Source organism: Phyllostomus hastatus, unplaced genomic scaffold (assembly GCF_019186645.2).
Source record: "Phyllostomus hastatus isolate PE091 unplaced genomic scaffold, TTU_PhHast_1.1 phas_contig_41, whole genome shotgun sequence".
NCBI lineage: Eukaryota > Metazoa > Chordata > Mammalia > Chiroptera > Phyllostomidae > Phyllostomus > Phyllostomus hastatus.
The window spans coordinates 8,599,686-8,617,209 of record NW_025333876.1 but is presented as its reverse complement, the minus strand read 5'-3'; the positions used below and the strand labels follow the sequence as shown (position 1 = coordinate 8,617,209).

At 38.1% G+C, this 17,524-nt stretch overlaps 1 protein-coding gene and 1 non-coding gene across 5 annotated transcripts in view; both read left to right on the top strand.

The window, feature by feature from the left end:
• XPO4 (exportin 4) overlaps positions 1-17,524 on the top strand; it is a 117,405-nt gene that overhangs the window by 42,952 nt on the left and 56,929 nt on the right. For all 4 annotated transcript variants that reach the window (XM_045844761.1, XM_045844760.1, XM_045844762.1 and 1 more), the window contains one exon: positions 13,311-13,423. In XM_045844761.1, the coding sequence (XP_045700717.1) occupies positions 13,311-13,423 (113 nt within the window). The remainder of the gene's footprint in view (positions 1-13,310; positions 13,424-17,524) is intronic.
• Positions 16,924-17,027, top strand: LOC123822799. The gene has a single exon (XR_006786422.1). It is a non-coding gene; the product is annotated as a U6 spliceosomal RNA (small nuclear RNA).

Genomic DNA, 17,524 nt, shown 5'->3' with positions numbered 1-17,524 from the left:
GGTTCTTATAGAATGTCTTGAAAAACTATAGTACAGTTTTCAAAATCAAGAAGTTAAATGTTGATATAATATTATTGGATTTACAGTTCTTATTCAAGTTGTCAGTTGTCTCAGTAATAACCTTTTTAGCTATATTCATTACATTGTATTTAGTTGTCCTAAGTCATCTTTGATCTGGAACAATTCCTCAGTTTTGTCTTTCATGAATTTGACATATTTGAAGAATGTAAGTCAATTCTTTAAGAATGTCCCTCGCCCTGGCCAGTGTGGCTCAGTTGGTTGGGGCATAGTTCGAACCCTGGTCAGGGCACATACGTAGGTTGCGGGTTTGGCCCCAGATCAGTATGCACAAAAGAAGCAACTGATTGGTGTTTCTCTTCTTCTCTTTCTCCCTCGTTTCCCTTCTCTCTAAAGTCAATAAGTATGTCCCTGGGTGAGGATTTTAAAAAGTCCCTTAATTTGGATCTGTGTGATGTTTCCCTGTGATTAGACTCAGGTTGCTCACTTTTTTTTGTAAGACCATATCACAGTAATGACATTGTCTCCTTCACAGTACTTTATGTCAGGAGGCACATTGTGTTACCTTGTCTCATTGTGGGAGTATCCACATTGATGACTTGGTTAAGGAAGTGTCTGCTAAGTTTTTCCTGCCCCCAAACACATGGCAACTACTGACCTTTAATCTGTTTCCATAGTTTTATCTTTTCCTAGTTAGAATCAGATGATATGTAGTCTTTCAAATTGTTTTTTTTCCACTTTCATGCTTTTAAAGTTTCTCCATGTCTCTTCAAGACTTGATAGCTCCTTTTTTTTTTTTTTTTTAAATCATTGAATAATATTCCATTGTCTGGATAATAGTTATCCATTTAACTATGGAAGGACATCCTGATTGCATTCAAGTTTTGGCAGTTATGATGAAACATCCATGTGTAGTTTTTGTGTGAACATAAGTTTTCGACTCCTTTAGGTCAGTACATACCAAGGATCACAGAAGAGTATTTTAGTTTTGTAGGAAATTGCCAAATATTTCTAAAGTGACTGTATCATTTTATATTTCCACCAGCAGTGGATGAGAGTTCCTGTTGCTCTACTTCCTCATCAGTACTTGGTGCTGTCAGTGTTCTGGATTTTGGACATTTTAATAGGTGTGTAGTGGCGTCTTACTTGAATTTATATTTCCCTGATGACATATGGCGAGGACCATCTTTTTAATTGCTTTTTTGCATCTGTATATCTTCTTTGGTGAGGTGTCTGTCAAGGTCTTTGGCCCATTTTTTTAATCAGGCTGTTTGTTTTCTTATTGTTGAATTTTAAGGGTTCGTTGTATATTTTGGGTAAGTCTTTTGTCAGAAATATATTCTGCAAATATTTTCTCCCAGTCTTCAGTATATCATCTCATTTTCTTGACCTTGTCTTCCACAGAGCAAGTTTTTAATTTTAATGAATTTCATCTAATCATTTCTTTTTTTCATGGATCATACCTTTTGTATTATATCTGAAAGTCATTGCCAAACCATTAGCCACCTAGTTTTTCTCCTATATTTTAGGAATATTATAAATTTTGGCATTTTACGTTTAGGTCGTGATCTGTTTTGAGTTTATATTTGTGAAAGGTATGAGGTCTATGTCTAGATACCCTTTTTTTTTTTGCATGTGGATGTCCAGTTGTTTCAGCACCATTTATTGAAAAGACGGTCATTTCTGCCCTGGCTGGGTGGGTTGGAGCATTGTCCATACACCAAAAAAAAGGTTGCGGGTTTGATTCCCTGGTCAGGGTGTGTATAGAATACAACTAATCGAAGTTTCTTTCTCATATCGATGTTTCTCTCCCTCCTTTTGTCATTCCCTCTCTTTCTAAAATCAATAAACATATCCTCATGTGAGGATTAAAATAAAATGGAAAAGATTGTCATTTCTGCACTATATTGCCTTTGCTTTTTTATCAAAGATCCTTTGACTACATTTATATGCGTCTATTTCTGGGCTCTCTGTTCTGTTTCACAGAATCTATGTCTATTCTTTCACCAGTACTACACCATCTTGATTACTGTGGCTTTACACTAAGTTGGATTGTATCAATTTTACAACTTTGTTCTTGACCTTAAGGTCACAAAAATTTAATCTTATATTTTTTTCTAAGAGTTTTATAGTTTTAGCCCTTACATTAGTTCTATCACCCATTTAATTTTTGTATATGCTATAAAGTAAGGGTTCAACCTGTGTAAAATCACCTGAGTATAAATACACCAGTATATTTCTTGTTTCTGAATCCTGTTTCATTGATCTGAATTTATGCCAGTGCCACACTGTCGTGATTACTGAAGCCTTGTAGTAAGTTTTGAAATCAGGAAGCATGAGTCCTTCAACTTTGCTCTTTTTAAAGATTATTTTTTCTTTTCTGTGTTCTTTGCATTTCCATATGAAATTTAGAATCTATTTATGCAAAAAAAAAAAAACAAAACAAAAAAAAACCACCTGCACAGGTGATTGTGTTGAGGCATAGATCAGTTCAGGAGTCTTGTGATGTTGACAATGTTAAGTTTTTGATCCATGAACATAGAGTCTTACCATTCATTTAGATCTTTAACTTTTTTCAACACTGTTTTCAGGGCAGAAGTTTAGGACTTTTTTTTGCCATGTATAGCACATTTTTTTTGCCCAAATGTTTGAGGGAAAAATAAAGATGTACATTATACATGAGTATAATTATGCACTGTGGGTATAATAATGGGCATAATCCTGTGTATAATGTGCACAAAAACATGGGGAACAAAATGCATAGCAAAATGCAGTATTCATTGCTAGTGTATAGAAATAAAACGTTTTTAAGTTATTTTATTTTATTATTTATTGATTAATTTCTTTTACAGTTTTTTTCTGAGGGAGAAACATCAATTTGCTCCACTCACCCATGCGCTCATTGATTGATTTCTGTAGATGCCCTCACCTGGACACCTCAAACCTGCAACTTCGGTATATCAGGAGATGCTCCAACCAACAGAGCCATCATGGCTTAGAAATTAAAAAAATATATATATTTTATTAATTATGCTATTACAGTTGTCCTATTTCCCCCCTTCATTCCCCTCCACCCTACACACCCCCTCCCACCCACATTCCCCCGCTTTAGTTCATGTCCATGTGTCATAAGTTCTTTAGCTTCTACATTTCCCATACTATTCTTGCCCTACCCCTGTCTGTTTTCTGCCTACCATCTATGCTACCTATTGTCCGTACCTTTTCCCCTTCTCTCCTCCTTCTACTCCCCTGTTGCTAACACTCCATGCGATCTCCATTTCTATGGCTCTGTTCCTGTTCTAGTTGTTCACTAAGTTTCTTTTTGCTTTTGTTTTAGGTGTGGTTGTTAATAATTGTAGGTTTACCGTCATTTTACTATACATGTTTTTTATCTTCTTTTTCTTAGATAAGTCCCTTTAACATTGCATAAAATAAGGGCTTGGTGATGATGAACTCCTTTAACTTGACCTTATCTAAAAAGCACTTTATCTGCTCTTCCATGCTAAATGAAAGCTTTGCTGGATAGAGTAATCTTGGATGTAGGTCCTTGCTTTTCATGATTTGGAATACTTCTTTCCATCCCCTTCTTGCTTGCAAGGTCTCTTTTGAGAAATCAGCTGACAGTCTGATGGGAACTCCTTTGTAGGTTACTGTCTCCTTGTCTCTTGCTGCTTCTAGGATTCTCTCCTTCATTTTTACCTTGGCTAATGTAATTATGATGTGCCTTGGTGTATTCCTTCTTGGGTCCAACTTTTTTGGGACCCTCTGAGCTTCCTGGACTTCCTAGAAGTCTATTTCCTTTGGCAGATTGTAAAAGTTCTCCTTTATTATTTGTTCAAATAAGTTTTCCACTGGTTGCTTTTCCTCTTCCTTTTCTGGTATCCCTATAATTCACCTGTTGGAATGTCTAAAGTTGTCCTGGAGGTTCTTAAGCCTCTCCTCATTTTTTTGAAATCTTATTTCTTCATTCTTTTCTGGTTGGTTGTTTTTTTCTTCCTTCTGGTCCACACCATTGATTGGAGTCCCAGTTTCCTTCCCATCACTATTGGTTCCCTGTGCATTTTCCTTCATTTCTCTTATCGTAGCCTGCATTTTTTCATCTAATTTGTGACCAAAATCAACCAATTCTGTGACCATCCTGATCACCAGCGCTTTGAACTGTGCATCTGATAGGTTGGCTATCTCTTGGTCGCTTAAAAAAAACTGGCTCTGGGGCTTTTAATTCTGTTTGAGCCATCTTTTTAATTTAACTTTATTTTTTCCTTTGGTCTGGTTGTGCCTGTTACGTATGAGGGGTGGAGCCTTAGTTGTTCGTCAGGGCGGGGTACTCCAGTCGCTGGGTTGTGACATTGTATGTGGGTGCGGGGTCTGAGAGGGAACAATGGTGCTTGCTCTGCTCTCTATGGGACCTCAGTCCCTTCCCCTGCTTCCCTCGAGCAAACTGGGCCCCTCTGGTGTCAGTTCCTGTGTAGATGGGCTTGTGCACACTGTGGGACCCTCCAAGAACCTCTCTTGACAGGCTGGGAGTCCCTCTCTGCTCCTCAATCCCCACAGGTGTCCTCAATCAGTGCCCCAAGGCTCTGCTTCCCAGTGCTGTGATCCTGGGTTGCGCACAGTGCCTTGCTTCACAATTGCTGCCTCACTGGGTCTTCTGTTTGCCACCTCTCGGCTGGGGTCTGCCAGCTGCCCATTGTGTGCTCAGGGTCCAACCGCTTGGAAGCGCCAGGTCCCAACACTCTCCAGTCTCCGCGCTGCAACCTTCGCCTGGCTGCCCGACTCCACCCCTCCTACAGGTCTGGATGAATGCGTCTATTTTCCTGGTTGTCCGATTTCCATTCAGATCAATTTTCTGTCAGATCTGGTTGTTATCTTGTCTCTAAATTGTTGCTGACCTTATTTTGGTTGTGTGATGAGGCACAGTGTGTCTACCTATGCCTCCATCTTGGCCGGAAGTCGAAATAAGAAATTTTTAATGTTGATCTTGTACTGTGTAATCTTGCTAAGCTTGTTTATTAGCTCAAATACTATTTTATTGGATTTAAAGCTTTTTCTGTATACATGATATCATCTGCAAACTTTCCTTTTTACAAATTTTGACCTGAGGATATGTTTATTGACAAGAGAGAAAGAGGTGGGGGGGGGGAGGTAGCGATCAAGTCATTGATTGGTTTCCTCTGTATGTGCCCTGACCAAGAATCAAACCCACAACCCTTTGGTGCCGGAGTTGATACTCCAGCCAACTGAACTACTTGGTCAGCCTGCAGACTATTTTTTAAAAGAATTATTGTATGTAGGTTTTATATGTATATAAGGTGATTTATGAAAGTATCCTCCCCTTTAAGCTTGGGTGTAGATGAAAGTATATAACTCCTGGGATTTGGTGGCTGTTTAAATCACCCTGGCCCAGTGAGCTAATTCCTTAGCCATTGTGCTCTATTTCACTTTCTCAAAAAAGACTGAAATGAAATCTACACAGTTTTTTACTGTGTTTTAGGTCATTGCTTTGCAAAGAAACTATCACTATCTTTTGACCAATCCCCTGTTGCCCGTCATCCTAATTTTAAAATAGGCTCTGAGATCCTGGGTGGTCTTATCTCTGTCTGTATCAAAGCTCACTCTCCTAGTTAGAACTGCATCCCCAGACCCTGTTTTCTTCTACCCTGGTGCCTTTGCCCATGGAGTGTCTCTGCCTGGGCACCTTCTCCTCTTCGTTGCTTAGTCCCTTCCTAATTGAGCTTCAGTTGTGTACCCTAGACCAGGTCAGTTTTCTTGTGTTGTGACTTCTCATATGTTTGTTACATATGCTTTACTTCCACTTGGCTCACTTCTCAGGTTTAAGTTTTCATTTGTTAGCTGACGAGTAGTATCTGTTAACCCACTGGTTTGGGAGCTCACAAAGCCACAGGTCATGCTTTGTTTGCTGAAGTGTTAGCACCTTGCATAATATCTAGCACATAGTAATAGATGCTCAGTGATATCTGTTGTTTAATTATTGAGGTGAGATGTTTCAGAGGTATTATCTTAGCTCTTAGATTTCTGTTTATGCTGCTAATATTGTTTAGCTAGTGGTTCACCTGACGTCCATAAATGCTTAAGGGTTTTGGCAGTGCTAATCATAAATGACAATATCATTTTGTAATAAGAATGTTTGGCAGGTATGGTTGGTATGTTGGCTTCAGTGATACTTCTATTTTTAGTTTGGTCACACTGCTTTTTATTGGTATTCTATTTTTGTGGATCTGATTTGGTTTTGGTAAAAAAATAACAAAACTTTTTTAACTCAGTCTCTTGTGGAAGGCTAACTGGATTATAAAATAGTAGTGGGATATAGACGCCTTCCCCTAAACTAGGATTTTTAGTAAAGCCAGCATTACTATTTGGAAGTAAGGCTTAGGAAAACATCCTGGTGAGGTCAGCTCTCCTTTATTTCAAAGGACTTCTGGTTACTTGGATTAAGTGCTATCTGTAAGACTGGGCTCATGGGATTTGTGTTTTGTTAAGAAGAAAACTGGGCTTCACTTGCTTCTGAAGCTTTGTTTTTACAAAGCTTCAGAAGCTTTGTTTTAATGAGGTAGCATAAAGCTTTGTTTTAATGAGGTAGCATAAAAAATATGGGAGGATGGAGAAATTATTTATTACTTTTGCAAAATGTGCATTGTGGCCACAAGCCTGCATTGTGAAGTACATACTAAGAGTAGGCAATGGAAAATTTTAGACTCTCCATATGTGCTCAAGGACAGTTTGTAGGCATTGCATGACTCATTTAATTGTCTTTTTACTGTCAGTCACCAGCACAAATGATACCCTTACTGAAGGTGTTAGTAAATGAAGAAGAACTCATTCCATATTGTAAGAACACATATATTTCCAAAGATGTATTTCCCCCTCATGTTAAGAGGCATGTACTTTGGTAATATGGTGTGTTGTTTGAGACAGAGACTAAATATGGTTTATCCACTGAGTCAGTAGCCAGTGGGTGACTAATATCTGTCTTCTGAGTGTGCTTGTCTCTGGTCCCAGCTGTAGAGCAGGGCAAGTGCCACATTTTACATGCCTTTGACTTGTCAGAAGGTGACAAGCTGTACTAAATGGGAAATTTTAGAGCTCAATAGGATCGTCATGGTTTAGATTTGGTGAAAACATGGAACATTGAAGTAAGATTAAACGTTGAAGACAAATTTAAAAAAGGCCTAGGATTATTAAAAGACTGAAAATACCTTTGCACACCTGTCTTACTTGTTGAATTTTACTTTATTTGTTACAGATTAATAATTCTGGTATATAAATTACCTGAGTTCATTGCTCTTTTTAGGAAAATGTGTAAAGCCATAGTCTAAGAAAATTCTTTTTTTAAATTAATTATTTTATTGTTGTTCAATTACAGTTGTCTGCATTTCCCCCCACCCCACCATTTCCTCCCACCCCATCCAAACCCACCTCCCTCCCTTGCTTCCATCTCCCCCTTGGTTTTGTCCATGTGTCCTTTATAGATGTTTCTGAAAACCCTTCCCCCCATTATCCCCTCCCACTTCCCCTCTGGTTACTAGAAAATTCTTGATTTAAAATCTGATTTAATTTTTTTTAAGTATATGTTATTGATTTTGCTCTTACAGTTGTCCCAATTTTTTTCATCCCTTTATCCCCCTCCTCCCTGTACCCCCCAATCCTCCAGCATTCCCACCCACCCTTAGTTCATATCCATGGGTGGTACATACATGTTCTTTGGCTTCTCCATTTCCTATATGATTCTTAATCACTCCCTGTCTATTTTGTACCTACTATTTATGCTTCTTATTCCCCTTACCTTTTCCCCGACTCTCCCCTCTCCCTCCCCACTGATAACCTTCCATGTGATCTCCATTTCTGTGATTCTGTTCCCGTTTTAGTTGTTTGCTTAGTTTTTGCTTTTGTTTTTTAGGTTCAGTTGTTGATACTTGTGAGTTTGTTGTCATTTTACTGTTCATAATTTTTGAATTTCCATTTCTTTTATGTTTCTCTAACATTTCCTATAATAAGGGCTTGATGATGATGATGAACTTCTCTAACTTGACCTTATCTGGGAAGCACTTTATCTGCCCTTCTAAATGACAGCTTTGCTGGATAGCGTAATCTTGGATGTAGGTCCTTGCCTTTCATGACTTTGAATACTTCTTTCTAGCCCCTTCTTTCCTGTAAGATTTCTTTTGAGAAATCAGCTTATTCCCATCAGGAGTCTGATGGGAACTCCTTTGTAGGTAACTCTCACCTTTTTTCTTGCTGCTTTTAAGATTCTCTTCTTATCTTTAATCTTGGCTAATGTAATTATGATGTGCCTTGGTGTGTTCATCCTTGCGTCCAATTTCTTTGGGACTCTCAGGACTTCCTGGGCTTCCTAGAAGTCTATTTCCTTTGCCAGATTGGGGAAGTTTTCCTTTATTATTTGTTCAAATAAGTTTTCAATATCTTGCTCTTCTTCTTCTCCTTCTGGCACCCCTATGATTTGGATGTTGGAATGTTTAAAGTTGTCCCAGAAGTTCCTAAGCCATTCCTTGTTTATTGCATTCTTGTTTCTTCATTCTTCTTATGGTTGAATGTTTATTTCTTCCTTTTGTTCCAAACTGTTGATTTGAGTCCTGGTTTCCTTCCTTTCACTGTTGGTTCCCTGTATGTTTTGCTTTATTTCACTTTGTGTAACCTTCATTTCTTCCTTCATTTTGCGACCATACTTAACCATTTCAGTGAGCATCCTGATTACCAGTGTTTTGAACTCTGCATCACACAGGTTGGCTATCTCCTCGTCTCTTAGTTTTTTTCCTGGAGTTTTGATATGTTCTTGCATTTGGGCCATATTTCTTTTGACTCCAGGTACCTGCTGGATGGTAAGGAGTGGAACGTTAGGTATTCACCAGGGCGGAGCAACCCTCTTTGCTCTGCTGTGGTGCTGTATGTGGGAGAAAGGTCAGTGAGGGAACAGTGCCACTTGCTCTACTCTTACCTCACTTCTCATCACTTGCCTGGCTTCCCACAAGTAGATTGTGCCCTTTCAGATGCTGATTCCCAGGTGGGTGGGTTTGTGTATGTTTTAGGACCCTGTGGGTCTCTCCAACTAACTCTCCTGTGAGGCTGGGAGTTTCTTCCACTGCTACAACCCCCACAGATTTTTTACAGCCAGGGGTTTTGAGTGTTTAGTTTCTCCACACTGAAATCCTGGGTTTCACAGTGTCTTGCTCCCCCGTTGTTCCTCCCAGCTTATCTGTGTACCAATGTGGGATCACCCTCGTGGTCTACCACTTTGCCTGCCTGGTCTTCCAACCTTCACCTCACCACAGGTCCTTCCCCCCTGGCTGCTCCACTCTGCCTGTCTGGATGAATATTTTTTTAACTCCTTGGTGTTGGATTTCCATGCAAATGATTTTCTGGCAGTTTGGGGTGTTCTTTGTTTTTAAGTTGGTTGTTATCCTTATTTTGGTTGTGCAAGGAAGCAAAACGTTTCTGCCTACTCCTCCATCTTGCCCAGAACTCTCTAAATTTTTTAAATGATCACTATTTAACTTGTGTCAATATGTTGTAACTTGCAAGTATCCTAAAATATGACAGGCACATAATAGGTATAATAAATGATTAATTACTAAACAATCACTTTATTGTTAGACTTTTCTTTCGTTGGTGACATATTTGGATAAAAAAGATGAAGCCATATAATGTCCAGATATTATGACATGTGAAGGTAGAACTATAAACTTCAACTTTTGAAAGCTTTCAAAAAGAAACTATTATTTTATTTAAAACTGTTGTTTTTAAAAGAAACTATTGCTTTATTCAAACTTTATATCATTTTTGAAAATATTGTGTTAAGAATAGAAGTCCTAGCTTTTGGCTTTCAGCTTAAAGGAGGCATAGGTGCAACTTTGTCCAGTCTTCCTGAATTGGGGTTCATCCCATACCAGCTGCCTCTAAGGTTTGACCCCCAAGGAGGTCAAAGTCTTATATCTGAGGTGCGCTGGTGGGAAGTCGCTGTCATGTCTACTCTGGCGCCCAAGATCAGCCCCCTGGGTTTGTCCCCAGAAAAGGTTGTGATGACATCGCCAAAGCAACCGGTAATTGGAAGGGCCTAGGATTACAGTGAAACTGACCATTCAGAACAGGCAGGTCAGTTTAAGGTAGTGCCTTCTGTCTCTTCTGTGATCATCAAAGCCCTCAGAGAACCACCACAAGACAGAAAGAAGCAAAAAAACATTAAGCACAATGGGAATATCACTTTTGATGATATTGTCAAAATTGTCTGACAGATATGGCACTGATACTTAGCTAGAGAACTCTCTGGGACCATTTAAGAGATCCTGCAGACGACCCAGTCTGTGGGCTGCCATGTCGATGGCTGCCACCTTCATGACATCATGGATGCCATCAACAGTGGAGCAGTGGAGTGCCTGGTTAGTTAAGAACTACACAGGAAAATGTTTCAATTAAAGATCACTTGACCAAAAGAAAAAGTCCTAGGTTTCTGAATTTTCATGGTACTTTAAAAAATTTTTATTTGTTTTTTAACCCTCATCCAAGGATATGTTTATTGATGTGTGTGAGAGAGAGAGAGAGAGAGAGAAACATTGATTGGTTACCTCCCATATGTGCCCCGACCAGGGATTGAACCCTCAGCCTTTTGGTTTACTAGATGATGCCCGAACCAATTGAGCCACTTGGCCAGGGCTTTTTGTTTTATTTTAATATTGTACATTGAGAATCACCTGGAGGAATGGAATTTTGAGGTCATATACACATAAGAAATAATTGATAATACTACATTAAAATTTGAATTATCCTAATTATTTACATTATTTTAAATATATTTGAGTATTCTATTCATATTGTAATATACTTCTAATTAGTTTAAAAAATTGAAAAGTAATATGTGAACATTCATAGTACTCTTTTCAGGTAGCACAGAAGAGTCCTCTTGGCCTGCTGTTCAGAGGCAGCAACTTCAACAGTTTCCTGACACAGTCTGCTAACTAAAACATACTGGCTTTTGTTTGTTTGTTTTTTGTTCTTTTGAGAGGGGAGAAGGGAGGGAGAGAGGGGGAGAGAAACATCGATGTGAGAGATCAACATTGATGGATTGCCTCTGGCATGAGCCCCAACTGGGGACCAAAATTGCAAACTAGGTATGTGTTCTGACTGGGAGTTGAGCCTACCACCTTTCAGTTTATAGGACCATGCTCTAGCCACACCAGCTGGGGATAAAACATACATTTCTTGTTGGAATAGCACTGTTCTTAAAATTTTCGTTACATTTATTATTCTCTTGTTTTTTTTGTTGTTTTTATGTTTGTTTTTATGAAAATGCTTATGGGGATAATTACATATTTTTTTTAGTAGAGAGATATTATATGTAATTAAGTTATATGGTTGCAACTTATACAAAGTAGAATATGTGCATTTTTATTATGAGAATGTGGTATCGGTGGTGGTAGTACTGGGCTGAGTGACAGGGATGGGTGGTGGTTCTTCGAAGAATGACTCTTTGTGAATGAGGTGCCTTAAAAATGAGCTTTCTTGATTGGAAGGCAAACTTCATGCCAGAAAAAACCCGTTCCAGGTTTGGAGCTGGAAAATAAAACCACATATAGACCTAGTATGTTTTTTTTTTTTTTTTTAAAGATTTTATTTATTTATTTATTTATTTATTTATTTATTAGAGAGGAGAAGGGAGGGAGAAAGAGAGGGACAGTAACATCAGTGTGTGGTTGCTTCTCATGTGGCCCCCACTGGGAACCTGGCCTGCAACCCAGGAATGTTCCCTGACTGGGAATTGAACCTGTAATGCTTTGGTTCACAGCCCGCGCTCAATCCACTGAGCTGTGCCAGCCAGGGCAGACCTAGTATTAAATCAGGGTGTTATATTGTGAGTGAAGGTCACATTGTTAGCAACCTTAGGTATCTAGTGAAAACATGAGATCATCTTAGAAACTATTAGCACGCTGAAAAAAAAATAGTATTCATGGGCTGATTTCTTTTCTCTTTTTAAATTCAGGCTTGCTTTATTGAGTTCCTACCGTTTTTCTTTTGGCTTTGGACTTTCCCTCTACCTCCACAAGGGGGCAGGTGAAGGAAGGAAATTGGAACTGAGATGGACCTGGTTTGAGTCTCATTTTTATTTATCCGTTGAGTGGAGTGATTTTTCAGAGTCCAGCCAGCAGATTGTCTTTTGAAACAACTAGCAGCTCCCCACCCCCGTTCTTCAGACACAGAATAACATCAGAGATTTAAAAAGGGGTTTAAGTAGTAAAATTTAAAAAATGGTTTCCAAAGCATTATCACTGCCTTTATTGTTTTTCTGTTAATGATTTGGGTTTTAATATTTATGTTTTGCAAGATGCGGTTTTGAATAACCTGTTTCAGTTTCTCATGAATTGATAGGGTGTAGCCTAGTGGATGTACGTCAGCTGAGCGTTCAGTGAGCTGTGGGATGGGCAGACTTACTGTCTTAGGCCCTCAAGCTTTCCCAGTTCTGAAAGACTTTGGTTACCGTGTCACTGTCATTGAGTGAATTGTGCTCGTAAACTCTTAGAAATATATTATAGTTACATGTATGCTAAAGACAGTGTTCTTTTAGAAGCATATTTGAGGGTTGGCTTTAGCTCAAGGGGTTAATTACTTTGTCATGGCACATGCTGGAAGTATGTTTGATGTGGAACTCCTGAACACCATAGAAGTTGACTTTTAGTCTGCTAGGTTTTTAAATGAGCATCGATAGATTTTTATGTGAACTAAACATTTCTTTGTATGGAATTGATATTTGGTTACTCTTATGGGAGGTTTTTCTTCTTCCATGTGATGTATGTTTGTTCTTGAATACATTTCTTTTGAGGAAATGCTATTTTTCCAGGTAGACTGTGTGAGACTCATACTCATATTTGTATTTGTGGTTTCAGCTAATACAAGATATTGGCGGGGAATGACAGGATAAACATGCAGAAATTGATTTCTCTTGTTTGGTGTATATTTTGGCATCTGTTTTGCATGAATGTTCATCCTTCTGTCACCACCATTAAAATCTCTGATCATCAAAGTTTCTGTATTCCTACAGTGTGCCATATCATAATGACAGTTACCTTACATTCCTATAGCATTCTTTTTTTCAGCACTTAATGCCTTTTATTCCTAAGCTTCATGCATGAATTATGTAGCATATGTGAAGAGGCTTAAACTGTTTCCATTACATTCTTTCTGGATGGCTCCTGTTATATTTAGGGTGTATTTATACTTTAGACAAAGTAAGAATGTTATTGTTGTTGACCTTGACACCAGATAACTGGGCAGACATTATATAGCCATGTTTGAATCCTCACAAAATGTTTTGTTAAAGCCAACAGAGTCCTGGCGGGAGACCCTTCTGGATAGCAGAGTCATGGAGCTTTTCTTTACAGTAAGTTGTACCTTTCCTCTCAGTACCAAAGGCATCAGGAAGGGCCACCAAAGGAGTGCATGCTTCTGTACTTATTCTTAAGTAAAAGTGCAGACATTGCTTTTGTCCTGTAAATCCTTCTAATTAATGTATCTGCTCACTCAGAAATTACATAGAAATGTTTTTGCTAATTTATGAAAGTGTCTAGAATTATGAAGGGCTTAATATCCTAGTGAAGTTCTCCAACATTTTGGTCTCAGGACCCCTTACACTCTCAAACATTATTGAGGACTCTAAAGAGCTTTTGTTTACGTGGGTTACAACTATTAACATTTGCCATATTAAAAATTCAAACTAAGAACTTCACAAAATCATTAACTCATTTAAAAATAATGATACCAAACCGTGACATAACATTTTAACAAATAGCTATTTTTTTCGAAAACAAAAAAATTAGTGAGAAGAGTGGCATTGTACATTTTTGCAAATCTCTTTAATGTCAGGTTTAATATAAGGCAACTGATCTCATCAGCCTCTGTGTTCAGTTGGTTGTAGTATTATATACCATGTATAGCCTTGGGGAAGCTCTACTTGTATACATGTGTGACAGTAAGGATGGAAGAGACAGATACTGTCTTAGTATTGTAGGAAAATGTTTTGCTCTTCGAGACAATCAGGCAGGGTCCTAGGAACCCTTAGGGATCCCTGGACCACATTTTGAGAACTGCTGTTCTAGATTAGTGTACTTTTTAGGTATGAATTATCAGACATGGGTGAAGTTAGGGTTATTGCATGTACTTTATTTGAACTATAACTTTAACTAGTGCTGTTTCTTATTTGCTAAATGTAAAGAAGTAAGCATTCTGTTCCACGTTTGCCCACAACTCCAATATAATAGTCGGAAGCTGGGGAAAGGTGTGTGTGTGTGTGTGTGTGTGTGTGTGTGTGTGTGTGTGTGTTGGAGGCTGAGTGCTGTTACAGTGTGAGCATATAAGTTAGATGTAATGATGTAATGATTAGGGCAAAGGTCCAAATAAAGATCAATTAAAAAAAGACTATATTGCTTAATTCTAAACAGTAATTATAATTTCTTACCTTTTCAGATTTTAAAAATAGTATTTACTAATGTTAGAACTGTGTTTCATGGATGTAAACATTAAGGTGTTTTCTGAGGAAAGGTTCAGAGTAAGCATTACTTCTACTTTTTTCTTTGAGTCGGAAATAATGAATAAAAACACTGTCAATATCAAAGAGGTCATTATAGCTAAATTGAAAAATTCTGTTGTCTGCCTCATCTGGCAGAAAGTGTTTTGATAGGGATCCAAGTTCAGTTGTTTGTGTTGCTCATTCCAGCAGTTTGTGCAAAGGTGGAAAACTTGCCGGCAGCCCTGGAAATGGCAGCCCCAAATCTGAACAGCTGTCTCCACAAACCAGACAGCTGCTCCTGTCAGCTGTGAAAGACCACGTTTAAATAAGTTTTGAATTTCAAAGTTAACCCTTTTTCACTTTGTTATTTTAACAACTTTGTGTTTGTGGCCTCTTACTTTCATTTAAGTAGTTTATAAACAATTTAAATTTTATGTTAGAAAAATGACAGCCACTAATCTTTTTTAAATTTCAGTTTTTGTTAAGTTGATTTTCAGTTATATGAATTTATTACCTAATTAAAAGCAGTTTTCCATGAGATATTGCTATTTCTGTATTGAGTAGATAAACATAAATATACTGTTGCATGGAATCAAGATGAAGTACATTGATTATCTGATTTTAGGAATGTATTAAACCTAAAGTAGTTATTTGCCCTTCCGAAGTTCACAGATTTCTCCATTTTTCTCTCCTCTGTAAGCTATTAGAAAAACCGTCTTATTAATTCTTCCTATCTCTTTTGTCAGATTCTTTCTGGTCTCATTTAGGATTTCTTCTTTCTCTGCTCCTCGCATAAATAGTAGTGTTCCTATGTCAGTTCTCAACTTTGCTCACTGCATACACTTTCCTTGGGCTGCCCCTTCCTCACATAGGACCTCAGGCACCACTTCTACACTGATGACTCCTAGGTCTATATTCAGCACAGGCTGCTCCGGAGTCCAGGGCCTTATAATCCCAGTGCTTACTGGAGGTTTGGGTTTGGAAGGCCTCCAGACATCTCAGGGTCAGTGTGTTCCATAGAAGTCATCACCTCATTCACTGGCTTTCTCTGCTCCTTGTCTTCATCCTTATCCTGACTCACCATTCACCTCTCTAGGTGTTCTACTAGACTTGGCTTTTCCTTATCTCTCTGCTTCTTCCCTATTTGTGTGATGAATTTAGTTTTTTTTTAATTGTTCAGGTATAGTTGTCTCCATCCCCCGCCCCCCCCCCCCAGTTTAATACTGACATTGGAAGAAGGGCATAAATCTACTATATTATATAAGAATTATTGGTTCATTGTGTGTTTTATGTGGTTCATATTTCAGAGAGTAGCATAGGTAGGCTCTGAGGACAGTATGTTATTGCACAATAAATGTTCTTTCATCAGAGGTATTCTTTCTTGTGATTTGTCACTTGTAGACCTAGAACAAGCAACATTTGGCTCTCTGGGCAGAGAAGAAACCTACTATTGTCTCAGAATGCATTGTATCCATTGATACACTGTATCTATCGATATCATGTTTAATGTTTGTTAGGTGCAAGGGCATGGTGACAGAAATTTAGTTACAATTTTCAGACAAGGAGCTTCCAAATGAATTGTGTTCAAAAAGTTCATAAATTAGAAGATGTGGATATAGGAATTTGTGTATTGTACTTTAAACTTACTATATAAAACTTAAAGTATAGACTATATTTTGAAGACTATTCATGTTGTTCTGGACAGGGATTGGCAAACTCCTTCTGAAAAGGCCCTTGAAAATATTAGGATGTGCTGGTGTTGGGGGCAACTGTACTCTGCCACTGTCATTGTCATACAGAAAAAGCTTAGACAGTTCCCTTCTCCCCCCACAAGCAGGCATTGTTCCAGTAAGACTTTATCAACTGCTGTAAAATGTGGAATTTGTATAGTTTTTACATGTCTTGAAATAGTCTTTGATTCCCCCCACCCCCACAGCCACATAAAAATGTAAAAACCACAGCCATACAAAATGGGCTGGAGGCCAGATTTGATCTGTGGGTGGTGGTTGTAGACAGAAGAGGGTAACATACTTTAAACATGTTAGTAGATCAATTAATTTTGTGACTTTTTAGTATTTTAAATTTCTTAGTCCCCCTGAAGTTCTGGGATTAAAGGTTAATGGAATCAGCTGGTGAATAAGGATTTTTTCAGTGTTTGTTCATTGTGTCTCAGCACTGTACCAGTGAATGCTTCAGGAACAGTCTGTCTACAAGTAATTATTAGGATTTACAGAGTTAAAGTGAACATAACCTGGAACAAATAGAGAATTAAATGTTTAAAATTATGTTACATTGAGAAAGCAGACAAATTTGTGTAGGAAAAGAAGGGCTAAAGGATTCAAATGCTTGTGAAAGGTAGGAAATGGTCACAAGTAGTGCTCGCTTCAACAGCACATATGTTAAAATTGGAATGATACAGAGATTAGCATGGCCCCTGCACAAGTACATGTTGTATAACTATCACAATTTCTTTCCTTTTTTCCTTTGCTGTTTTAATTAGGTCAGCTCACAGAAAGGAAGCATCTTTAAAATCAGATTATTAGTAACAATGTAAAATTAGGGAGCAGTATTTTGGGAGTACTTCCTTTATAAGGAACACTGTGTACCAGGTGTTTCACATCGGTATTGCATCACTGAAGTAAAGCCTAGGTGAAGTTTAAAGTAGATTTAAATACCATTTTTATTTTAAAATATTTTAGCATTTATTAATGATGTAGGATAAAATGAGATTGAAGCAAATTTTAGGCAATCTCAGTTATTGAGAGAGTGCTTTGTATCAGTTGAATGAATGGATGTCTGGGGATTGAGCGGTGTATTAGTTTTCTCTGTGTGCAACTGTTTACTTCCACTAAAGCAGCATCTGTATACTCCTAATTGAACTTGCCTGCTAACTTTAGCAAGGAGCTGTAGCGAGGCATAGCTAGCATAATACAGATGACTGTCGTTGTTGCTGTTTTTAGAAGAAGCAGTACGTCT